We start from the raw sequence: 27,287 nt of genomic DNA, 5'->3' as shown, positions 1-27,287 counted from the left end.
GCAGAGATGCGTTCTTTCCTCCAGAAAATCACACTGCCCTCCCTGAACCCTCACTCCAGTGAACAGCTTGAACTCCCGATCACGATCGAGGAAATAGCAAATGTCATCTCTGCGCTCCCCAAAAGTAAAGCGCCGGGCCCTGATGGCCTGACAGCTGAATTTTATCAAGAATATGCAGCAATACTGTCTCTAGTTCGCTTGCAGGTGTGGGAAGAGTACCAAAAGAAAGAGAGATATAAGGGCGACCCTCTTTTTTTGTAAGGGGGCTTGACTCAAGAGGGTAGGAGATACTGTAAGTGAGAAGGAGAGTCAAAGCTACCTTAACCAAAGGCGTGACATAGGGTCACCAGGTTTTGCAGAGGAGCTAGGTAACTGCTAGCTCAATAGACAAAAAACCCACGGATGCGGGAATGACAAAAAATGGGTTTTTTATTTTACACTAACAGAGAACAAAACAAATATACAAGCTGCGCCTTGGCGCTGAATATATGCATTATTGAGCATATTTTTGTCTGCGTTTTTGTGAGTTAGTAGGCAGAGTGACAAACAGTATACATTTCAAGTATTGTTTTAAATGACAATACATTCAACATTGTTTAACATTGTCGTCGACACACAATTTTGTGTTTCTGGTTCGGTATAGATTGGAGAGAAGCAGTGGCTGTGAAACTTGTAGCAGCGCTGCTGTGAAAGTACCGAACGGTCTTCAGGACAATGATTTCAAGTCGGGTCAATGTTAAAAGAAGGGTGTCCATCTATGAATGATAGGGGACTGGGTTAGTTCAGAGAGTGATGTCTAGGAAAACATGTTAAAACTGCAAAAGAGGGGACCTACCATGTGCGGGTAAGTGGCCGCCTTGGTCGTGTTAAAATTTGTCCAGCAGATGAATTGTCTGGGAGGCTGTCTGCAGACGTCAGAGGCCTGATGCTAAAGTAAAAATATTTATGAATGTTATTTATCATAGGTGGCGGAAAATTGCTCGTATGAATGGCTATGCTATAGTGTAAAGCCAAGATACAAAAAATCGTCTCGGGTGGAAACGTAAAAAATAATTACCTTTTGCATGGAGATCTTCCCAACAGTGAGAAAAGAGCTGTTTCACTGTCGGGGTGTAGTGCGCATGTCTTGTAGTGATTACGTGATCACGTTTTGCGTGTCTCCGTGGATAGCAGGGGACCGCGCATGTCCGGAGGGAGTAGTATGCTGTGACGGGAGCCGAGGTTGTAATGGAAAGGCGCTGTACGGTCTGCGCATGTCTTAAGCAGACTTAATGTCTAAAAGGTACATCCAATGCGAGTAGTGTTTTGTCGTCCCGAAAAAAACGATAAAAAGATTTTTATGTCAAAAAACAATTTGTTAACATAAAACCACGCATTTTCTTTTATGGCTTAATTGCCATGCATATTTTTATTTTTACAAGCATTTGTAAGACACACAATATTGAGAATCATATTGTAGTGGGAGCTGATGATTCGTGTGGATTGCTGCATTAACATGTTGCTCAAATAGACGACTATTTTGAAACAATTTGAATTGGGTAACATAGGTACACATTTGCTTAACAGTTACTTGATGGAAAACATTCGCGATAGAATGATATTCCATGTGGAACAATTCTGTTGGCAGAAACATTACTCATCTATGGCTAGAATTTGCCATACGTAATTTTCGCGAAAAAACCATTATTGTTAACATCAAACATTGAATTGTTTTTGCATACTTTAGGCCACACGTCTGTTTGTGTATAAAGGAGCGTGTGATGAGCACAGCAGATGGCCGTTATAGTAGGTATCGCACAAGCTAGTGTTGCCAGTTGACACATTGGTTCAAGCGAATTAACCAAAGGGACCCAAAGAAAAATAGCAAAAACATGGCACCTCCTTGTGATGGGAGACAAAAATTAGAAGATTGATCATAAGCACTAACTGTTGAAAAAGAGGTTCCACTCAATAGAAATATTTAACCTTTGTCTGACGGAATCTAGGCGATGGATCCATTTCTGTTCAAGTTTGCGTAGGGCTAGGTCTCTATCGCCACCCCAGAATGGGTTACCCACTGTTTGTAGTATTGCCCAGAAAATGTTGTTGTGAGTATGGTTTTTTGCTTTAAAATGTGCCACCAATGGTTTTTCTTCAACTAGTTTCCGCACGCAAGACCGGTGTTCACAGATCCGTTTCCTGATTTCTCTCTTACATTTTCCCACGTAGATGAGATCACATGGACATTTGATTATGTAGACCGACCATTTGGTTCTGCAATTAGTGAAAGAGTTGAGGGCCCAGGAGTTACCTTTCAGATCAATGGTTTTGAGATTGGCTGTTAATGGACAGACGGAACAGGAGCCACATTTGAAATGTCCTTTAATCGCTGGGAGGTGCCATAGCGTGGTTTGTTGCTGGCTTGGTGTCTCGACTTCTGTATAGGTGTGCACCAGATGGTCTTTTAGATTCCGGCTCCGTTTAAAAGCAAAGCGTGGTTTTTCTGGATGGAAGGAATCAGTCTGTAGTTTGTCCCAATGTTTGAGGATCATTTTTCTGATGGAGTTACTTAGTGGGGTGAATGTGGTCACGCATGTCATCTTGGTTGTAGATTGATTTCTTTTGCTTGGTGTTCAGCATGATTCTCTGCTTGTGTTTTTGACACGTTGTCGAGCTTGTCGAATTATGTGTTTGGGGTAGCCTCTTTCTTTTAGCCGAATTGCTGGTTCTTTACTTTTTGATTCATATTCTTGCGGGGTGGAGCAATTTCTCCTTATCCGTAAAAATTGTCCGTACGGGAGATTCATTTTGAGACCTGATGGGTGGAAACTTGAGTATTCTAGCAGGGTGTTTTCGGACGTCGGTTTTCGGTAGAGAGTTGTCCCTAAAGAGTTATCTTGATTTTTATAGATTTCCAGGTCTAGGAAAGGTATGTTTGTTTTACTGTGGTCAATGGTGAATTTTATGCAGTTGTTCTGTGTATTGAGCCATTGTAAGAAGACGAGTAGATATTCTTCTGTCCCTTTCCAAATCATAAACACATCGTCTATATACCTAAGCCAACTACCAATAGCTGATTTAAAGGGATTTGCTTCGTTGTAAATTGAGTCTTTCTCAAAAGCATCCATGAATAAATTAGCTACATCAGGGGCAAATGTTGCTCCCATGCTGGTGCCGTGACATTGTGGTAGAAGGTCTGTTTGTAGATGAAGTAATTTTCCATAAGTGCCAATCTGGTGCATTCAAGGAGGAATGTTGTAGGTGGTTCTGTTTTGGTTCTTTTGTCCAGGTAGGTTTTTAGAACTTGAAGGCACTCCATCTGTGGAATACTGGTGTAGAGAGATTCTACATCAAGGGTTACCAGTAGATCATTTTGTTCTATTTGTATAGTGTCCAGCTTCTTTATCATGGCCGTGGTGTCTTGGATATAGGATGGCATTTTGCTAATGAAGGGTCTTGAAAAGTAATCTATGTAGATGGATAACGGTTCTAAAACTGAACTGATGCCAGCCACAATAGGTCTGCCTGGAGGGTTTGTTTGGTTTTTGTGAATTTTCGGAAACAAGTAGAATGCTGGAATGATGGGGTGTTGATTGACCAAGAAAGCCTTCTCGTCTTCATCTATCCAACCCTCGTCGTAGTCATGGTTCATGAGACTCGTTATTTCAGACAGTATCCTTGAAGTGGGATTGGTAGGTAGCTGTTTGTAGAATCTTGTGTTAGAAAGTTGGCTGGTGACTTCTTTGTCGTATAAGAACTGACTCCAGAGGACTATCCCTCCTCCTTTATCGACTGGTTTAATGAGGAAGGTCTTGTTATTTTCTAGTGTTTGTAGTGCGAGTCGTTGTGCGGCTGAGAGGTTGTTCTTGAAACGTAATTGTTTGTCGAAGGTCTTATGTAATTCCAGGATGATGCGGTTTTCAAAGGATAGTATTTCAGGACATATCATAGAGACGAGAGGGGTGAAGGCAGATGGGGGTTTTAGGCCCATTGATTTTGGAGGCTCCTTATCATTACTGTCCCTGAAAAAATACTGTAGACGTATAGTGCGGAAGAATTTTCGCAATTCAACCTCTGTGGTAAAGGGGTTTGCTTTGGCGCTTGGTATAAAGCTGAGACCTTTAGTCAAGACTTCTATTTCGTTGATGGACAAGATGTGGTCACTGAGATTAAAGATAGGGATCACCATGTTTGTTGTGGTGGGACCCATTGTCGTGTTCGCATTGGGTGTTGGCCTTGGTAGCGAGGTCTGCTTCGTTGTCCCCTCCCTTGAAAACTTGATGCCTGTTGGGGGTTCGCTTGTCCCCCTGTTGTAGAATCAGAGTCACTGCTATTAGAACTGTTGGAGAATGTCACAAATTTCTTCTTCTGGAGTCTTCGTGGGTTTTGTCTGGATGTGTTTGTGTTTAGTTGGTTGTAGAACCCTGGAACCAGGTATGGATAGGTTCTTTCCTCTTTGTAATTTTTGATATCTATTTGGAGTTTCCACAATTTTTTGTCAATAGTAAATTTCTGAAATTTCTTGATTTCTTCCTCAATTTTTTCCAGTTGGGTTTTGATGTCTGGAATTACAGAGTCTTTTTTAATTTTATCTTCTAAGACAGAGAGTTCATCACTCTGTGACTTGGTTTCTTCTTCTGCCGTTTTTTATCACTAGGATAATCCAGTCGCGTGAACATTTATTACCAACGCCACTGAATTGTTTCATGAAGCGTGGGTTGTCTAAGAAGACACAAGGTATATTTTTCACCTGTAGGCCTTCTGGGATAACGCCAGCTTTCAAATATTCTAGCATTAGTTGGCCATGTGATTCTGTGCGGATGAGCTTTTTCTTTTTTTGTAGTAAAATGTCTAGATCATTGAGTGCCGGATCTTTCACCGGAGATATTGGTGTTGTGGTTACACCTAGTAGCGATGGAGTCTCTAAAAGATTTTTGTATTGGTCACCGGAGAAACTCACGATGTTGACGTTCTCCGTTGAATGTGTATCCAATTAATGATGCCCAACAACCAAAGGGTTGTCCGAAGGGAAGAGAGATATAAGGGCGACCCTCTTTTTTTTGTAAGGGGGCTTGACTCAAGAGGGTAGGAGATACTGTAAGTGAGAAGGAGAGTCAAAGCTACCCTAACCAAAGGCGTGACATAGGATCACCAGGTTTTGCAGAGGAGCTAGGTAACTGCTAGCTCAATAGACAAAAAACCCACGATGCGGGAATGACAAAAAATGGGTTTTTTATTTTACACTAACAGAGAACAAAACAAATATACAAGCTGCGCCGTGGCGCTGAATATATGCATTATTGAGCATATTTTTGTCTGCGTTTTTGTGAGTTAGTAGCCAGAGTGACAAACAGTATAAATTTCAAGTATTGTTTTAAACAACAATACATTCAACATTGTTTAACATTGTCGTCGACACACAATTTTGTGTTTCTGGTTCGGTATAGATTGGAGAGAAGCAGTGGCTGTGAAACTTGTATCAGCGCTGCTGTGAAAGTACCGAACGGTCTTCAGGACAATTATTTCAAGTCGGGTCAATGTTAAAAGAAGGGCGTCCACCTATGAATGATAGGGGACTGGGTTAGTTCAGAGAGTGATGTCTAGGAAAACATGTTAAAACTGCAAAAGAGGGGGGGTTCAACCATGTGCGGGTAAGTGGCCGCCTTGGTCGTGTTAAAATTTGTCCAGCAGATGAATTGTCTGGGAGGCTGTCTGCAGACGTCAGAGGCCTGATACTAAAGTAAAAATATTTATGAATGTTATTTATCATAGGGTGGCGGAAAATTGCTCGTATGAGTGGCTATGCTATAGTGTAAAGCCAAGATACAAAAAATCGTCTCGGGTGGAAACGTAAAAAATAATTACCTTTTGCATGGAGATCTTCCCAACAGTGAGAAAAGAGCTGTTTCACTGTCGGGGTGTAGTGCGCATGTCTTGTAGTGATTATGTGATCACGTTGTGCGTGTCTCCGTGGATAGCAGGGGACCGCGCATGTCCGGAGGGAGTAGTGTGCTGTCACAGGAGCCGAGGTTGTAATGGAAAGGCGCTGTACGGTCTGCGCATGTCTAAGCAGACTTAATGTCTGAAAGGTATATCCAATGCGAGTAGTGTTTTGTCATCCCGAAAAAACCGATAAAAAGATTTTTATGTCAAAAAACAATTTGTTAACATAAAACCACGCATTTTCTTTTATGGCTTAATTGCCATGCATATTTTTATTTTTACAAGCATTTGTAAGACACACAATATTGAGAATCATATTGTAGTGGGAGCTGATGATTCGTGTGGATTGCTGCATTAACATGTTGCTCAAATAGACGACTATTTTGAAACAATTTGAATTGGGTAACATAGGTACACATTTGCTTAACAGTTACTTGATGGAAACCATTCGCGATAGAATGATATTCCATGTGGAACAATTCTGTTGGCACAAACATTACTCATCTATGGCTAGAATTTGCCATACGTAATTTTCGCGAAAAAAACATTATTGTTAACATCAAACATTGAATTGTTTTTGCATACTTTAGGCCACACGTCTGTTTGTGTATAAAGGAGCGTGTGATGAGCACAGCAGATGGCCGTTATAGTAGGTATCGCACAAGCTAGTGTTGCCAGTTGACACATTGGTTCAAGCGAATTAACCAAAGGGACCCAAAGAAAAATAGCAAAAACATGGCACCTCCTTGTGATGGGAGACAAAAATTAGAAGATTGATCATAAGCACTAACTGTTGAAAAAGAGGTTCCACTCAATAGAAATATTTAACCCTTGTCTGACGGAATCTAGGCGATGGATCCATTTCTGTTCAAGTTTGCGTAGGGCTAGGTCTCTATCGCCACCCCAGAATGGGTTACCCACTGTTTGTAGTATTGCCCAGAAAATGTCGTTGTGAGTATGGTTTTTTGCTTTAAATTGTGCCACCAATGGTTTTTCTTCAACTAGGTTCCGCACGCAAGACCGGTGTTCACAGATCCGTTTCCTGATTTCTCTCTTACATTTTCCCACGTAGATGAGATCACATGGACATTTGATTATGTAGACCGACCATTTGGTTCTGCAATTAGTGAAAGAGTTGAGGGCCCAGGAGTTACCTTTCAGATCAATGGTTTTGAGATTGGCTGTTAATGGACAGACAGAACAGGAGCCACATTTGAAATGTCCTTTAATCGCTGGGAGGTGCCATAGCGCGGTTTGTTGCTGGCTTGGTGTCTCGACTTCTGTATAGGTGTGCACCAGATGGTCTTTTAGATTCCGGCTCCGTTTAAAAGCAAAGCGTGGTTTTTCTGGATGGAAGGAATCAGTCTGTAGTTTGTCCCAATGTTTGAGGATCATTTTTCTGATGGAGTTACTTAGTGGGGTGAATGTGCTGAACTTTAGCATCAGGCCTCTGACGTCTGCAGACAGCCTCCCAGACAATTCATCTGCTGGACAAATTTTAACACGGCCACTTACCCGCACATGGTAGGTCCCCTCTTTTGCAGTTTTAACATGTTTTCCTAGACATCACTCTCTGAACTAACCCAGTCCCCTGTCATTCATAGGTGGACGCCCTTCTTTTAACATTGACCCGACTTGAAATCATTGTCCTGAAGACCGTTCGGTACTTTCACAGCAGCGCTGCTACAAGTTTCACAGCCACTGCTTCTCTCCAATCTATACCGAACCAGAAACACAAAATTGTGTGTCGACGACAATGTTAAACAATGTTGAAAGTATTGTCATTTAAAACAATACTTGAAATTTATACTGTTTGTCACTCTGCCTACTAACTCACAAAAACGCAGACAAAAATATGCTCAATAATGCATATATTCAGCGCCACGGCGCAGCTTGTATATTTGTTTTGTTCTCTGTTAGTGTAAAATAAAAAACCCATTTTTTGTCATTCCCGCATCCGTGGGTTTTTTGTCTATTGAGCTAGCAGTTACCTAGCTCCTCTGCAAAACCTGGTGACCCTATGTCACGCCTTTGGTTAGGGTAGCTTTGACTCTCCTTCTCACTTACAGTCGGAAGAGTACCTACAACGCCACATCCTCCCGGAATCCCTGAGGGAGGCCGTAATCACTGTATTACTGAAGCCAGATAAACCCACGAATGAATGTGGCTCCTACAGGCCCCTCTCCCTCATAAATTGCGGTACCAAAATATTTGCTAAGGTCCGGGCCTACAGACTCCTCCCATTAACTCCCCACCTGATACATCCGACCAGGCTGGTTTCGTACCTGGTAGGTCTACTTCACTTAATATCAGACGACTTTTTAATATAATCGCCAGATTAGACCCAGACACCCATGCGGTCGCAGTCACAATCAATGCCCAAAAGGCTTTTGATATGGTTGCATGGGACTACATGTTCCTAACGTTGGAAGCAATGGGAATAGACCCCAAGATGCGTCAATATATTAAATTCCTATACACTCAACCAGTAGCTAGGGACTGAGTTAACTCGCACACATCTTCCCCATTCCAGTTGGAAAGGGGAACCCGGGAGGGCAGCCCCTTTTCCCCCATCCTCTTCAACTTGGCCATCGAGCCAATGGCGGTATTTATTAGGGAAAACCATGGACACCAGGGATTCCACTTGGCGAGAAGCCCTGAAATCATCTCGCTATACGCAGATGATGTTATGCTCTTCGTAAAGGACCGGCTAGTTAACCTCACCCCGATCATAAAGAACATCACCCACATTGTCGAGCTCTCGGGCTTCACCATCAATGCTTCAAAGTCAGAGATATTCCCTCTCACCAGTAAAATATTTAACTGTCAGCAGGTGTCCAGTCCTAAAAATTAAAGTTGGGGGACTCATCAACAAACGCAATGGGATGTGACGTTGCCAGAAATTAGCATATCAAGGTGAAATATGCACATTTAATTAAATTGGCTTTGCATAACCAGCAAATTGAACAGGACGAATGGCATTTGCCTTTCATAAAATCAACAGACACACACAAAACCAAGACAGGATATTTTCTTCTAATAGTGTTTTTAAAACCTACACACCGTTTAACGTTTTCAAACTCAAAGAACAAAAACAAGTGTTTTCCCTAGAACTTGCAGTGCTGAAATGGGATATTTCACCTTTAGTTGTTTATTTTTCATCAGGTTATATAGTGCAATGTTGAAGTGTCCGGCCTACAAACCTGACGACTGTAGTTTGATTCCTGAGGTTGGCTTTTATTTTTAAATTCAAAGAGAGTATCCAATGTTTCTCTTTTAGCTGGCGGGACTGAGTCCACACTCAGAATATAGTGGGTGGACTCTGTCCCCCTGCGTGTACCCTCGACTTGAGCCCTGACTGTCAGAAATTATCCTCCCTTCTCTGGGTACCCAACCGAATTAAATATCTGGCGGTCACCATCTCGAGATCTCACAACTCATTACTTCAAGACAACTTTGACATGCTTAAAGAATATGCAGCGTCCATAATGAGTTTCTGGAGACCTCTCCCATTATCCCCAGCCATCAAGCTTTCAGTGACCAAAATGATCCTACTCCCCAAGATGTTATATGTATATGCCAACATACTGATCTGGCCAGGGAAAGCATATTTCACATAATTACATGGACATCTCGCCCAATTCCTCTGGCATTCTGGAGCGGTACGGAAGAAATGGATGGACATGACACTTAGGTTATGATAGGTTATTTATAACGTGCTTAACACCCAGATGTTTCTTGGTGGGGATCTAACCTGTGTTGCTCTGTGTCGTCTTGCTTCCAAGACGAGCATGTTGCCGCTGAGCTATCCTCCCATACTTCCATATGAGAGAGGGGGTTTCACTGCCCCGAATCTGGAATTGTACTGGATAGCTGCCCAATCCCAGTTTGCAACATTTTGGTACCCCATTAACCCAGCCCCCCCTCCCCCACATGTCAGACTTGAGGGAATGGCGGCAGGGGAATCGGATCTTAAAATGCTCGTATTGAACCAACACTATTGGGGGAGGGGGGCAACCCACTCGACCTGGTTATGTCCACTCTAAGAGCATGGAGAATGTTCTCTCTTACTGGAACTGAACAACCATACTATCGCTGGCTACCTCTTTGGAAATTCCCTGAGCTCAGTCTGACGTAGGACAAGTCAATCCAGCTAAAATGGGGAAATCTGTGCTATAACTATCTTGCAGACGTCTTCCCAGGGAGTAGCTTTATTACCCCTGACACCTGGAAACCGGGACATGCTAATACCAGTGAGAACCAGCCGCAATATTACAGAATGCGCTCATCCGTCTCGACCAGATGGTCATCCTACCCGAATGAGCCCTCAGAAAATCCTAGCTTAGCCTACATCGCCAACTCAGGGGACTGTAAGCACATCCTCTTCACACTGTATAAGATAGTCCAGTAGTCCCACTCAATCCCGGTGTTGAAAGCAAGACTGGGTTGGGCACGTGATCTGGAATGTGAACTAACTGATGAGCAGTGGGTACAAATGTACGCCCTGACTAAGAAAGTCTCCATTAACTTCAGATTCAAATTAATGCAATTCAAAATCTTGAACAGACTCTACTACATGCCAGCCAGACTCTCCAAAATGCCACAATCGCAAGCCCTTGGCTGCCCTAGATGCAGACAAGAACTAGCAGACCACCTCCACATGTTCTGGTCATGTCCCAATTTAGGGGACTTCTGGTCCCGAGTAATTGATACAATTGTGGAAATAATAGAAACCCCACTGGAACACGACCCACTTGGCCCACTCTTTGGTATATGGCCAGCGCTCCGCAGCAAGGCCCTCTGTACATTTACTACTTGTATGATAGCTAAAAGATCGATTCTCTTGCACTCGAAAGACAAGCTCCCCCCTGATAGGAAAGAATGGTTGGCCGCATTAACCTGGTCCCAAGAATGCGAAGACATGTACATATCTACTCTCCCTCCTAGGTCTAGGCCGTGCAACACATGGATGAGCTTGTGCTCGTATCTGAGCGACAAAAATGTGAATTGAATACTTAAGTAAAAATGTTGTATTGCCCTGCGTTGTAACAACCTGATAATTGTTATGAATTATGTATCATGAATCTAACGCCGATGTATGTTATTGTTTGTTGTAAAGAATGTTGTATGTGACAAGGTCCCAGTACATGTGATGCACTGTGCTGCCAGAATTAAATAAAGGTTTAAAAAAAAAGAAACAGTTGTAATTAGAGAGTTGTTTGGTTGGGTGGTAGACGGCACGACTAGAGGAGGAAGCACCACACACAGAGGAAGATGGAAAGGCGCGAGAGGCGACGAAATCGTAGCATGTCAAAAGAAGCACGGCCACCACACAAACCCCAGTCCGAGGACCCATGCGACACCTGTACAGAATGACATTGACTCAGAAGAAACTGAGAGGAGATGCCAATGTGGGGGAAAGACAGCACGGATGAGAACCGGAGAAACAGGAGCAAAGCATGTGGGTTTGCGTCATTACAAAATGGGCCAGGAAGAAATTACAATAGCAACCTGGAACATCAGGGGATAAAACGCCTACATCAAGAGACTGAGAGTATACCCCTGGCTGAACAGGTTGAAAGTAAAAATGGCAATGTTACAAGAAACTCACCTCCAGAGAAGCAAGCCAAAGTGGCCAAGAAATTGGGAGGTCAAATGTTCAGCTCAACATATTCCAACTATGCAAGGGGAGTGCTGATCTGGATAGCCCCGGGAGTCCCATTCCAGCTTCTAAAACAAGAAAGTGATGTGGAGGGCAGGCTAGTGATAGTACACCGAATGCTGGAAAACAAAGAAATATGCCTAATAAACACACATGCCCCAAATCACGACGCAACAGAGTTCTTCAGGAAGATAGCACTTAAACTGGACCCATACAGAGAAGTGACTTCCATCTGGGCAGGCGATTTCAACTGCACACACTACCCACTACTGGACAGGTCGGATAACAAATACAGAAAACCGGCACTGCCAGCCAAAGCCTTACGTATGATCCTGAATCAGCTGAATTTGGTGGACATCTGGAGAAAGGTACATGCGGAAATGAGAGGGTATACACATTAGAGCGCCCTTCACGGGACATTTACACGTACAGATTACTTATTCACGGGCACTGAAACCCTAGGGGAAATCTCAGGGATACACATCAAGGTCCGAACACTGTCCGATCATGCTCCATTAATAGCAGCGTGGGCTCATACCTACAGGAAGGCCCTTATACCAACATGGTGACTGAGGGCAGAGGCTCTAATAGAAGGGGAGTTCCAGGAAAACTTCCAAGACACGATAGCTGACTACTTTGAACCCAACACAGGGAGTGTTGATCGAAACGGAACGGTCTGCGATGCCTTTAAAGTGGTGGTCAGGGGAGCAGCAGTTGGGAAAACAGGGGGACTCAAGGGAAGTGCCCCTGGCGGACCTCCCAGAAATAGAAGGGGAGATAGAACGAGCTGAACAGCTAACAGGCATAACGAGGGAAGAACCGGGGGAACTCACAACATTGAGATTTTAGTGTCACTGTATGTGAGAGGCTGGTTCGATTAGACTATGGGAAATATATACAAAGATTACATGCGGAGGCAGATAAGCCCGACAGGCTCCTAGCCTGTCTTACCAAGCAGGAGATCAAAAGGTAACCAATTAATGTGGTAAGAGATGAGACAGGGGAGGTGGTGAGGACCCAGGAAGGAATTAATAACACACTCACAATTTTACAAGAGGTTGTACACCCAAAACCAAGGGGTGGAAGCAGGTGACATAGCTGACGCCATGGCCGAGATCAGTCTACCTAAGTTAACTGAAGAGCAGGCTCACATACTGGAGGCCCCCCTCACGGTGGAGGAATTGACAACTGTAATCGCCAATCTCCCAACTGGTAAATCTCCGGGACCCTACGAAGAAGCGTATGAGAAAGCATGCCTACCGGACAGCATGTCAGAATCTATAATATTACCCATTCTTAAATCAGGAAAGTTACTGCTAGACTGCGACTCCCACAGGACGATCTCCCCGATTAACCAAGATTCCAAAAATCCTAACAGCAACACACGGCAATCGACTCCAACGAGTCATACCCAGGTTAGTGGATTCGGACCAGACGGACTATGTCCTGGGACGAAACAGGACGTGGAACTTGCGCAGACTTCACCATGTAGTAGACCAGATGAATCAGAGACAGGCGAATGCGCCAATAGCGTTGTTGGACACGGTTAAAGCATTCGATTCTGTGAACTGGGATTGGCTGCTGAGCGTGCTCACCCACTTTGGAATAGGAGAGGGATTCTTATGCTGGACCAAACTGCTATATAAGGACCCCAGAGCAAGAGTGAAAACAGGTAGACATATCTCGGAGGCCTGGCAGATTTTTAGAGGTACAAAGCAGGGTTGCCCACTATCCCCGATGCTATGCATATTGGCCCTTGAACCGCTGGCGGTTTTCCTCAGGGCCGAATATAAAGAAACTGGGATAGAAATAGGTGGAGTCATAAACCAAATTTCACTATACGCGGACGACATGCTCCTCTTTGTCGGAAACCCGCAAGTCCACTTAACCAGAAGCCATAGACTCATTTGCCAGATTATGTTATGGCCACAGGCCCCAGACACAAAAACCACACCATCTAGTGATAGGGGCAATGGGTCACTTGACTCACTTATGTCCCTTTGGGATCCATAAACATAGGGGCCCTGGCTGGATTTAGTCCTGGCGCCTTTGGCGCCAGGCTCATATAGAGGTGTGAGCAGGAAAACTTTATTTCAGTGCAGGAGTGCTTTTACTTTATTTCAGTGTACGAGTGCTTTTATTTTTCCAGGAGCTGAAAGCCTTTATTCCAGAGAACATCCTCATGTGCCCACTCATTGGGTGTACTCCGTAGGCCTGGTCTTCATGTGCTGACTCATCGGGTGTGGCAGGCAGGCTGAACCTGGTGGGCGGGGCTTCAGAAGCTCAGCTATATAAGCTGCTCCATCCTTAAGGCCGGTGCTTTGCGTTACTGTGCACTCGCATGCAACGTGACGCTCACCGCTGCTTGGACCAGTTTACTTTCCTTTGAAACCAGGCATTCTCCTGCATACTCACCTCCCTGAAACCGATGCTTCAACGCTTCATCTGCAGACTCATCTCTTGACATCCAGTGATCTTGATCCCGACGCTGCAGCACCGCACTCCGCATCCACGAACTCGGACCCTGTGAAGAAGAAGAAAGACAAGGTTAGAACATCCGTCCTAGGGCCACGCCGCATTTGAACCCCGCGCGCCCCCTAGTTAACAACTTAACAGCTACTGTACCACTGCAGCTTCGGTCCTCATTCCCTCCAGCTGCCGCCTCGAGCTCTGCACCTTCGGCCGGACCGGCAACATTACCTGCAAGGGAAGAAAGCAAAAGAGCAAACATCAAAAGTGGAACGGACAGCAATACAAGACAACAAACTTTACAATAAAACAAAAACAGACGAGGAAAGCCAAAGGCAAACAGGAACACTTACCTGAAGTATAGTGGCTTAGTCGCAGCAGGACTGGACTACCACGTGCAAGGGACCAGTGAAGGAACTCGGTCCAGATCCTACAAGCGCCCCTGCCAGAAGCAGCAGGACGGAGTGCTCACCAAAACTAATCAACAGGAGCAGTCCCGAGCAGCATCACCTATTACCACCAGTCACCACATAAGCGCAGAGGGCGAAGTTGGACCTGAGCGACCTCTCCCCCGGGAGGGCTGCAACCGTGCCCCAATGCCTCCGCAGAGACCAGGTGAGCGTAACAGATTATCGGGAATAGCTATTAACAAAGAAAAGTCCTCCCTGTTCCCCCTAGCAGATTTAAGATGCCCTCCCAGACCCCCCTCGAATCAGCTGCCGGACCTGGGTCTCACATGGGCGCCACGCACTTTCCAATATCTAGGCATATATGTGCACTACGATGCCACTGACACACACAAACTCAATACACAAGGGGCTCTCGATAAGACAAAGTAGGCCATGAACTTCTGGAAGACACTCCCATATGGAATGATAGGAAGAGCAGCCCTGTTGAAGATGACGGTATTGCCACGCATGTTATACTACTTCACAAACATCCCTCGTGATATACCTAAGGCATTCTACCAACAGTTAAACACAATGGCAAGAGAATTCTTGTGGGGAGTGGGGAGGAACAGGATAGCCCTGAACACACTGCAAAGGGACTATGAAGCGGGAGGAATCAGACTGCCAGACTTTGAACATTACTATCTTGTAGGGCAGCTGCAATTCGTCATCAGATAGATAGGAGATGAAACATCAATATACTCATTGCTCTTCCAATCAGCATTGCGACATTACTACCTGAGAGAAAGGTTATGGATAGACAAGTCCTTGATCGGAACCCAACTCAACCTGGTCAAACTGGGCCTGAACCTGTGGAAGAAGGCATGGAGAACCCAGGGGGTGCAAGACCCCTGCTCCACGCATATCCCCCTCGCAGGACTGGCCGGGGCGAGAACCGACACCCTGGCAACATACCAGAGACATTGGGAAGCCAAAGGCATAGCTCAGATTGGGGACCTAAGGAAAGATGCACAATGGGTGGAACACCAAACCCTGACGGAGGAGCACGACATACACAGAGGCCAATTTATACTGTGTAATAGCATGGTTCGGACAATCAAGAAGAGATGGCCAGAATTGCCAGAAGGAGAATACACTGGGTGTGGGGGGGCGCTAGATGCGTGGTACGATGTATCAGAAGGGGGACATATGGACTCCAGACTCTACGAACAGCTACTGAAAACTATCAATGAGCAGGAACTGCAAACGCAAGAACGCTGGGAAGGGGAACTTCAGAAGCGGTACCCAAAGAAAGTCTCTAGAAACTCAAAATGTAGGCAAGCACAGCCCTATGTCATGCACAGGGCATACCTCATGCCCAGGAGAATGTCCACTATGGGAACCAGGGAACCCGGAACTGCCCACAGTGCGAAGCGGAAAAAGCAGACATACTGCATATGTTTTGGACATGCCCAATTATAACGAACCTTTGGGACAAAGTCAAAGAAAAGGCGATTGGGGGGGGATCCACATGCAAGAATGGACACCAGAGTCTTACTGGGCCTTTTTCCTAGAGGAGACAAACGGAGGACTCATGTATCGAAGATGAAGGACTTAATGTGCATTTTAGCAAAGCGCTGCATAGCAATGGCTTGGAACTCTAGTTCGGGGCCGAACATAGACTCATTGTGGGCCGTGTTAGACAGAAACCTGTGCAGTTCCCTCTGGGACCACTGCAAAAGATTTAAGGCTAGAGGTGTTTGGCAGTAAACCCACTTGGTAGCAGTCTGTACCACCCAGATTTACCTGGTAGCAGTGGCTGAGCAGTCAGACTTCCCTCAAGAAGAGTTAGGCAGTATACAGAGCATACACAATAGGTACAGAGGCACAGTAGTTCAAGCAAACACTGACCAGAGCTAGGTGTAAAATTATATAATTATTTATTTAAAAGACACACTCATAAATTACACTAGCACAGAAAAGGTAAGTAAGTCAAAACACAGTCACTATTACTTATATGTACATCCCTAGTTATTTGTTGGACAAGTCTAGGTTAACACCACTTATTTCCAAACAGAGGTGAGCGCTTAACATTAGATGGCACTCCAACAAGTTAGTTAAAAAGGGAGGGAAAAGGCAGAAATAATGAAAACAGCAAGGTAAAACACTTTTCAGAGGTTCACAGTAAGTTTAGCAAGGCAGTCTATTGAGGAGCAAGGAAGTTCGGTTGCCAGGCCCACTCTAGGGAAAGCCAGGCGAAAAGATGCCCAAGATCACACAATGTCACAAGTCTTTACAGGTGAGTTGAAAAGGGTTTTCTCAGTTAAGAAAAGTTTAGTTAGGGTGTCCCAGGCTTACCCAGGGTCGAGAGCCCCGTACAATCGGTGGCAAGGGAAGCCGGGCGGAACACGGTACCTTTAAAATGGAAAGGATCCTCCAGCGGTGACAGTTGTTCCTGGTAGTGGGTGCAAGTCTCGGCGTCGTCCAGAGGAGGAGAAGATCTCGTCATGGAGGAAAGCTGGAGGTCGTTGCACTACCAGGGAAGAAACCAGCCGTGGAGTTTTTTCCGGTTAAAAGGATGTTACCCCTTCTTTCGCGGTTGAGGTAAAAAGTGGTATCCCGGTTGCTGGGGTGCTTGGCACAGGCAAGGCGGCCACGAGATGCTTCAGGGTGGCGAAAAGGAGGCAGAAACTGGTTGTCCCCACCAGTCAAGGGAAGAAGACTCTCCGGCGGGAGATCTTCTCTGTCGTCAGAAAAAGTGGTGAGACGGTTCCGCAGGGCTCCACCGGTGGTGTCGTCTTGGCAGGTCGGCTTGGCTTCTCCCTCTTCGGCTTCTTAGGTCCTGTGGCGACTTCTGAAGAACCAGTCCCAAAAACCCTGCTTTTATGCAGCAAACCCCCATTCATACAGCCTAGCTGTCACTCAAACATGCTAAGTGGTGAGCGGGGTGGCTCACCACCTGGGCCAATCACACCAGAGTGCGACATGAGTTGGCAAGGCAACTCAGTCCAGGGTGCCTAAACCCCCTCCCATACCCACTGTGGTACCCAGACAGAATGGCACCACTTTGGAGGGCTTCTGTGCAGAAGCCCGCCAAAAGTGGAACAAAGGCTCGACTCTGGTTCAGGGTTACTGAAATGAACCTAGACGCCATTTTGGCGGCGAGTTCTGGCAAAAAATCCCAACCGGTGAATTTATATTAAATAAATAAGCCGGCGGTATCTTTAACATTGCACCAAAAAATTGGTGCATTAAAATCAATGGGAAATCCCATTGGGAAATATTCCGGTGGAATATTTCCGTGGTATCCACTGCCACCAGCCAGAAACTCAGCGAGGGGGGACGGGACAGTACCCCCTCGACAACGGACCCAGGGGCAATCTAATTGCCCCTACCAGTACTTCCACAGTATGATGGTTTGTACTGGTTAAGTTCCTAAATTAAGACTAGTAAAGTCAATGGTGACTTTACAGACCCAGGGAGACAGTAGTCAGTCCCAGGGTGTGGAGTCTATGTTTGGGGGTCTCTATGAAACCCCTGTGTTACTGCACTGAGGGTGCTGTGTAACACACATTCAAAAAACCAATGATAGCCTATGGGAAAAAAAATACCCCATAGCCCATAAGCACATAGTAAGTCACAGAAACACTCTCAAGTCATGTCCAAGAGTGAGGGTAAAAGAGTCTCACTCTTGGCAGGAGAAAAAATAAACCCCAAAAATCCAGCAAAGCTGCTGGGGGACTCACTAGGTTAGGAAATTCAGCCTAAACAGAGAATTCTCCCTAACAGGCCGACCTGAAGAAATGGTCGTTAGTGGAAACGACTGTCTGGACCGGGGCACTGCAGAAGGGAGAAGGAGAAAGCAGACATAAGATACTAGCATGGAACTCCCTGTTACAAGACTTATTCGAACAGAAGGAAGTGAACGGTACAGATGTCCCCAGTGAGTCGGACGAACACTAAAGGGATAGCCGACAAGAAGAGTTGAGTCCCCCCCCGCACGAGAGAGATATGGGGGAGTGGTCCAAGGCACGAGATAAAGGACCCCGAGAGGACGAGTGTTTAGTGGTACAGGAGAACAACGATCCGGGCCAGGACAGCCACAGAAGCACTCCAGGACGGATGATAAAGATGGGCGGAATCCAAGAAGTAGTGCCAGAGTGATTGTAATGTTTGTTGTTGGTTGTTATATGTTCTAAAACAATAAAGAGTTCAAACAAAAAAAAAGAGTACGTTTGTCACTACGGTGAGTAACATATCATTTATCCATGTGGGGAAAGGAAAGGGCCATGGTGTGTGTGATTAAGGTTAATTGCCTGACTCTGCCTGGCCCTTGGGTTGGGACATGTCGGGTAAACAGATTTGATATAAGTCTGTTGTCTGTTACAAGGTAAAGAGGTGTTCAGGTTGGAAACGGGGGGCGGTAGAGTTCTTGAGTATCCTACGAGGTAGGATGGAGAAAAGGTGTTATACGGGATTATAGTTCTCTTACTGGGTGGTTGGTAGAGGTTGTGGAGTGAACAAGAATGACCAGAGTTTTTATCGTGATCTGAACAGGGGTAATTGTGGGAATGGTAATGTGTTGTCAATACCATATAATGGGTGTCCAGGATAGAATAACCGGAGGGACGTGAATAACGACGATTGGAATTATTTTTCTAGGGAACAGGAAAGTGGGGATTCTGAGAGAGTGTCTGAATGCAACGGGGTGTGGGATCCTAGGAGATTTGTTACATAAGGAGGGGATGGTAGATTTGGGTAAGCTAGATTCAGCGGGAGGAAGGTGGGTATTATAGCCTACAAAGGCCTGAGGTATATCATCGTCCTCTCCTTCCCTGGTACAATACCGCGTCTCACCTGGGGCTATTCCCGAGCATAACCCCAGGCTCACCTACCCAGGTGAGCCTCCCTCGCTTGTCCACCCCGAGGGTTGGACAAGCGAGGACAAGCGTCAGCCCTTTCCTGGCCACCTGATTAAGGGATTCTCGAGGTCTACTCGGGAGAATACCCTGAGGTTTCTCACACACAGTTACTGCTTCTTTCTCGCTAAGACCTACTGATAAACTTTGTTCCCTTTCCTGTCCATCACCAGATAATATCCCGCTGGAAGAAGTGTCATTACTGAGTAAGGCAGCTGAACTGGTGGCCCAGGGGGTGTGGGAAGGGCTGGTAATGGTGTGGTCCGAGACCTATTGTAGACCTGACACTGCTGAATTTGTTCCTGTGCAAGGAAGAATTCAGGGTTGGCGCTCTAGCCCAATTCCATTGAGCAGTTGATTTCGAGGACTGTTTGGTGGCCCTGCAAATCCAGGATGCCTGTTTTCGCATTCCGCTCCATCCACAGCACCAGAAGTAACAAGAGCTTTGTAGTTTGGGCAACCACTAACAGTTTCTGGCCCTGCCCTTTTGCCTTTCTTTTACCCACAGTCTCTTCACAAAGTTTCAGTGGTTGTAGCAGCTACTCAAAGGATGCATCGTAAACAAGTCTTCCGGTACCTCGAGGACAGCCGGATCCTGGCATGCTCCTATTCTTGGAGCACTTTTTCAGGACATGCCTCCTTCTTAAACTTTTGTATTACTTTCTTCAATCTGAAGAAGTGACAAACTAATACATTCTGGCTCTTTAGATGTTTTGGTGCAGTTCAGTACATACGTGAAGGCAACACCTTTCCTCCCCTTGATTAGGAGATGAACATGCAGCACATGGCCTTGCTTTCCAGCCCTAGAATCAGATTGAGGCTTCACATTTCCTGTACCGCTTAGGTCTTATGGTCTAATGCATTTTTCTAGTGCTGGTTGGCAGACTTCACATAGGTCCCTGCCGTGGCTGCTACAATGTCAGTGGTCACAGTTTAGATGAGATATGTCCAGGCTTTTGCCATTGTGTTGCAGGGCCTCACTTGGTGGGCCCTAAGGACAATGTATTGAGAGTGGGATCTCTTCTGTCATCCTGGCCTCAGTTCCCAGTAATAACAGACGCCTTGCCAAAGAGTTATGGAGCTCTCACCTGGATGATCTTGTTAGCGGTGCCTATCCACCCAGTCAAAGAATATGTAACACAAACCTTTTGGAAGGTAATGTTATCTGGTTGGCTCTCGTGGCTTCGCCCTACTCTCCAAGGCAAGCTCAGCCAAGTCATGATGGACAACACCATGGCTATTGTGACAAATCTGAGGATGTCGTCAATTCTCCCTTTGGGGGAGACCTTCCCCATGGGGCCAGGGTGGTGCATCCACAATACAATAATCCCCCTGGGAGTGGGATTAGGGATGACTCTCTTTGGAGAATGTGCTACGCCCCTGCATTAGTAGCCCTAAATCCTTCTCCAATATTAAATCTTCACCTTCCTCCTTGTGATATGGCCAATATCTATTATTGTCAACCTAGTCACTCTAATATACTTGGCAGGCTTCAAACCTTAGATTATAAAGAATGTTTCACATCTGACTCTCTGACATATAGGTGAGAAGAAGACGATCAGGAGTCCAAGGATCACTATCGGGAAGCACAATGAGCACTGTCGTTTTTCAGCTAATGTGATTGCTCCAAAGAAACGCCCTTTAGCAATGTGGGAGTTTAAAAATGGATCAGCTGACTTGATGGGAGTGACCGTTCCTCAGAGGAGGAAGCCAGCAAACCAGGCAGCAGCGAGAAAGGCACGAGTGAGCTGGAGGGAAGCCGAAAGCAGAGGAGGAAGAGAACCTGAGCAAGGTCCCAGGACTGCTCATGTTGTTGCTGTCCGGCACCTCTGGGCTACCTGATCACCGGAGAAGCGCACAGAAGCGAGGACGCACCACCGGGAAAAGAAGCGGATGCTAAGGAAGCTGCTGCCGACCACAAGGAAGACCCAAACGTGACCAGACCCTCCAGGGAAGCTACAGCTGCTCAGGAAACAATTGTACCTTCCAGACGGAAGCCAACTGGTACGCAGGTTCCCAGAGTAGCGCAGGAGCGAGCGGGCGAAGGCAGAGGCCATAATAAGAGGGTCTGGGACCTTGGGAACCGGGTGCAAGTCGTAGACACTCCTTCATTTCCATGCAAGAAAGCAATTTGAATATTGCGAGTCTGTGACCCATACCCAAAAAGAGTCAGTCCATGTTGGAACTGTTGCTTGGAAGAGAAATAGACCAAGCAACAGTGAATATTATGAGTCTGGGACTCACGGTATCCTTGAGAGGGTGAAGACTTGGCAGGAGAGTATACCAAGTCGAATCGACTATTGCGAGTCTGGGACCCGCACACAAGAGACATTTTGCTTGACAGGAGAGTATACCAAGGCAAATTGAATGTTGCGAGTCTGGGACCTGCACCCAAATAAGAGCTTGCATTAAAGCATAACGGCTTGGCAGCAGAGTGAACCAAGCAGTTATATTGAGAGCCAGTGACTCGCACCAAGGAGAAAAGACAGTTCAACAAGTCCTGTAGTTTCGGACAAAAGGAGTGTGTCAAGTTCCCAAAATGAATTGGCAAAGAATATAGAAGATATTATGGTGAACTATCTATTGACATTTGTTTAAGTAACAATAGCCCTGAGATGCCCCAAAAGGAGAAGATCATATTGAACAAGGGAAAAGATGTATAACCCTAATCTTGGAAATGTATAGTTTTGATGCATTTCCTTATTTCTGCCCCTTTTTCACCCAAGAGGCTGGGAACTTTTCTGTTTATGGAACTCGCAAATAAAACCTTTACATTGAGAAGAGATCATCCTTGCACAGTTAGTTTATTAGTTTTAGGGATAGAAGTAGGTGTTTGGGACATGGCAGTGACACTTTTTAGTTTTAGATTCGTGACAATTTTACTAGTTTTCTTTGAGGTAGGGAACCCCCTCTTATCTTTAGGGATAGAGAGGGCTTTTTTCAACCCTCTTTTATTCAATAAAAGTATTTTCCCCAAAACATGCCACCTTTGTGTCTGCACCTTACTTCTACAACCTTACACTATTTTATACCTCAACGAGTGGGTTTGTGTGGATTCACTGCCTTTATGCAGGAAAATACCAGCAGGTTCGCTGAATAGATTCAACAGTCTCTCAAGAATGGCATCTTTGCTAAGTGGAGATGTGGGAGCTCACCCCTAGGGGCTAATTTGTTCTCAGCAGATATGCCTCCAAGGTAACATCCACAATATACCAGGTGCTTACGGCCTTCGGGGCCAAGGAACTGACCCACTTGAAGGAGAGACGGGAAGGGACATGGGGCGGTTGCAACCAGAGGAGTAGGCGCAAGCCTTAATGTTTCTAACCATGGTGGGAATTGCGGCCAGACTGTGGCTAATACAATTTAAGATACTCCACTGAGTATACTACTACTGCACTGCATTGGCTAAATGGGGCGCCGCAGGGAGCGATGCATGTCTTAGATGAGGACAGGAGGGTGGGTGGCACCTTTACCGTATACTGTGGGACTGTATACAGATCCAGGTCTTCTGGGGAAATGCCTGAGTAAATTGTCTGCCACAATTGGTACCCGGATCCCTCTACAACCAAAATTGGCTATGCTGGGGATCTGAGGGGATACTGGGTTAACAAACCATGAAAAGTCATTCCTGGGGGTGACGATGGGGCTTGTCAAAAGGTTGATCGCAGCATCCTGGTGTTCTGCAGAACATCCAAAACTGAGCCAATGGATGGCAGAAGTGGATCGATGCTCATCCCTCGAGAGGACAGTGTACAGGGCAAGTGGCTCCCACAAAAAATGTGTGAAAAGATGGGACAAATGGGTAGGCGAGGGCTGAGGGAGTATTGTAGTTTGCTTTGTTTCAATTCCAGACTTTTCAGGATGGTGTGCGTGCACCCGTTGGCACTGCTTGTTTTCTTATGTCATTGCATTTATATCACCCTGTAGAGACTGCTTTTTCATGCTTCAACGTTCCTATGTGAGTTTGTTTTCTTCTTTTTGTCATGATAAAATCAATAAAAAGTTGTGATTAAAAGGAAAAGTGGAGATGTGGGGGTAGTGGGCACAACCTGTTATTTTCTTGTCAAAATACGTAGTATTAATGTGAAGTTTCAAGGTTTTAGCCAACCAGATAACTTGCACTGGGTTAGTACTAATGAATGTAAATGAGACCATGGGAAGATTTCCCACAGTGATGGCTGCACACTAGTAGAAGGAAACCTATGCACTCTTGATTGAATTGTACAGGTTGTTTATATCATATGTCACAATGTTGGTGGAAACAACAATCGGGCAGAAGACATTGACACCAATGCATTTCAGACCTCCAGGGTCCTTCATCAGGGCAAATTCTATACAAAATAAATAAGAAACAAGAAATAAAAAGAGACATCATGATATATGGCAAGTGATGACCAAATCAAAGTGACAAGGGAGATCAAAAGTTAAAGAAAATCATTCCTGCCCGGAGTGCGCCTAATTAGAGTAAGGGACCTTGAAGTACCCTTAAAAATGTTGCACTACATGTGGGATAGATGCAGGTGATTACGTCATTGCTCAGTGCCGTCCTTGCTCAGTGACTGTGAACATCCTACAAACTGAACGAAACCCTGGTTGTGTGTCTGTGCATGAAGAGGCATTCACAGGAGTTAAAATGTAAGTGCAAAGCCTGCAACTAGCGACAATGCAGGGGGTAGTACAACCAAAATATATCCATTATATAGGAAGGGGGATATGAAGTAAGTGGATGTCAGAAGATGAGAAATTGTTGGCAAAATAATGGATAGACCGCTATATCTTCTAGCGTATAGTTTCAATGTATTCATTTATTTTTATTTTTCACAGTTCATGCAATTCTTTTGCTTACAATTTTTCTAATGTATTAATCTGTTGTCATAACCACAATGCAACAGCTGAAATACTAGATCTAGATTAGTCTGCTGGTTGTATACTTTCTTCTACAGAAGCAGTTTTACCACAGTAAGCAGTAAAACTGATGAACTATTTTCTAAAATTCTATTGTTTTTACTGTAGATTGCACACTGCTTTGCTAATTCTGAGTTTTTCCTTTTGCATTTGTCTTTTAGTGTTGGTTGCGTGTTTTGTGGCACAAAGGAACCCATTAGAGCCTGCACCCGCTTCCGAGCCCGAGTACTCATCTTTAATTTTGAGATCCCAATCACTCAAGGTTTTCCTGTAAGTGTTAGAGGAGCAGTTCTTTTTATGTCTTTTAGTATACATATTTCTATTGTAAATTAAGGTTTGCAAGGTGTTAGAGGACGTATGACATTTTTCAGCATTATACTGCTTATGTGAGTGATAGTTGCAACGGCAATTGACAAGTCAATAGAACTTTGTTTCCAATGACATTTCTTTTTGTCTAGAAGCTGAAAGTGACATTATATAACAATCATTTGTAAAGTCAACAGTTTTGCCTTTTGCATGTAATGGCCATAATGGTACTAACAGGCCATAAGAAAACTGTTCCAAAATAGTGCAAGTACCTAGGCATATGATTTTAGTGTCTGGCAACTTCCTATCTGATACCTATACACAAGGCAAAACTATTGGGTTTGCTAAGGCACAATACAAACTAAATATATTTAAAGAAAAGCTAACTTTCCTGTGTGTGCGCAAAGTTTCTTGCTTGGTGCCTGTGCATGTGTGATGTACACTTGCACTACTGCTTAGTTCTGTACCTTTTGAATCCGTGAGGATAACTTGCTCTGCAACTCCGTGCGCTTTATGTGGTATCATTGTGGTAGAGTGTTTTGCGTGTGTGTTTGTGAACCAAGCTTCTATTTCTGCTCTCTGTGCTATGTCTTTTTTGTGTGATGGGAAACATGTTCATTGCTTTTGGCCATAACTTGTGTTCTGTGCGATAGGGCCGTCTCTATTCACTTGTCTGCTTGCACAGTACCTGTTGTGAGTGTTAGTGATGGTGGCTTGTATAGTTCCTGTCTGTCCATGCAACTATTATTATGAAAGTTTGACAGTCAGATTTTGCGTTTTGGGTAATGTGATTTCCTCTGGGACCAAGGGATCAACAAGAGTTGTCCATAATATTCAACACTTTTTATTGGGTAAACAGAATAGGTGAAGTTTTCCAAGCACTGGATCTTTTCATAGATACACTCGCTGTTGATAAGTCCCTGCTGTCAGGCTGTTAATCCTTGTTACTTTAAGCTCGCATCTACATAAACAAAAAACTGCTTTCTCTTTATTGCTCTATAAAAGAAAATGTTTTTCAATCAGTGTTTATGGTTAAAACCTTTTACACTATTAAAATAATCATATTAATAAAGAGAGCACATAACATTTTCATTGTAGACAGCAAAGTTAAGGTATGTCATCTTTGTTAGAAAAGACATCACTATGGGTTTTCAGTAGAGGTTTCTATTCTGTATCGCCTTATGTACTCTTGTTCAAAGGGGGATACATGTGATTCCACATATTATATGCTGCTCCTGTGAGTGACTATGTGTTACTTGCAATTATATGTGACCAAAATGTGTCACCTTCCACTTGTTTCAAATCACCAACAAACTTAGAATAACCAGCATTGTAAAAAGACAGTAGAGAACTACATTGAGAATAAGTGATGCGTTTCAAGCTCTTTCTTGCATTATCAGTAGATTCTAAACTATTCAGGTATTTTCTCCCAGGTTCCCAAGAGCATTCAAACAGGGAGCAAATTACAACTTGAGTGCATAAAAAAACAGTGTTGTTTAAGGTCTTTAATCTTTTGAATATGTTTAATATGGGAAAGCTAAGAGCAGCCCTGTTTAGCGTATTCTTGATAGGAATTCTTAAGGGATAGTTGTTTGATGTTAATTATACCCTCCCACTCAAGTACTTTTTTTGTTATTTGTTTTTTTAGCATTACCTAAATTGTCTCCTCTATATTGCAATCAATAGCCGTATAGAACTCGACACACGTAATCACAAATTCTTCCAATGTTTTGTTTACTCAATCATCCCTTTTTTAAATGTGCAAAATGGCTAAATATTGAGTTGCCATCTCTGTAGTCCATCTAGATTTTCATATGAAGGGTATTATATGTAACCTTCAACAGAGTGGATAATGAGGTAAGCCTTAGCTCCATTTTGATGGCTTATATGGGTACCAACCAGGGTAGTCCCAATATAGGGTGTCAGTTTCCCTTCTAGCTTATTTAGCTGTCTAAGCTGTTTCTCAGGGTCATTACATTATAGTCCATTCAAGATGCTGGTAACAATGCTGGTTTTATAGATTTTAATGAGGCCCTCTATTAAAATGCTCCTTTGGTGTGTATAAACCTCTTAATGGCTCCAAATGTCCTTAGTATTTTTGATGTTATGTGATTTTTGTATAGACTTGGTACAGAGGGAACAACTGAGCAGTGTTCCTAAGTAAAGGTAGCTCTCTACTTCCTCAATCCAAGATGAGTCGATTCTTCACCTACATTTTTTGTGTTTGCCTCTTTCCCCTTCAAGATCTTAGTTTTGCTACGATTAATTGCATGTTTTTTTCCTCAGAGTATTTTGATCGGACTGCAAAGATGTCTACATGCCCTATCGGAGCTCTATCCATAATTATCGTCTGTATATGCCAACCATGCGAAGTGTTTTTTGTCAATCCTGGGAATAAAGTAGTTACATTTGTTTAGTGCCCCTGATAAATGTGCTACATAAAGATTATAGACAAGCGGTGCTAAAATGCACCCCTGTTTCAAGCCCTTATTGGTGTTCACATAAGCAGACCGAGCACCTGAGTTCAATTGGATAGACACGTAGGTGAATTGGTACATTTGTTTTATTAAATTTAATATAGCTAAATCTAATCCTCAATTTTCTAGTTTACGCCACAATCTTTATGACTCATGCAATCATACACTTGCAAATAGTCAATAAAGGCGAAATAGAAATTGGTGTTGGGAACTTCATTAGTGGAATATATAGGGTATT

General features: G+C 44.3%; 1 protein-coding gene across 1 annotated transcript in view; it reads left to right on the top strand.

Annotated features, from left to right (window-relative positions):
• The window catches only part of HBS1L (HBS1 like translational GTPase), a 1,647,668-nt gene that overhangs the window by 1,483,100 nt on the left and 137,281 nt on the right, over window positions 1-27,287 (top strand). The window contains exon 14 of the mRNA XM_069606737.1: window positions 24,428-24,536. Coding sequence (XP_069462838.1) covers window positions 24,428-24,536 — 109 coding nt within the window. The remainder of the gene's footprint in view (window positions 1-24,427; window positions 24,537-27,287) is intronic.

This window comes from Ambystoma mexicanum, chromosome 4p (genome assembly GCF_040938575.1).
Source record: "Ambystoma mexicanum isolate Mex_15411 chromosome 4p, UKY_AmexF1_1, whole genome shotgun sequence".
In the NCBI taxonomy this organism is placed as follows: domain Eukaryota; kingdom Metazoa; phylum Chordata; class Amphibia; order Caudata; family Ambystomatidae; genus Ambystoma; species Ambystoma mexicanum.
This window is presented reverse-complemented; position numbering and strand designations above follow the sequence as displayed.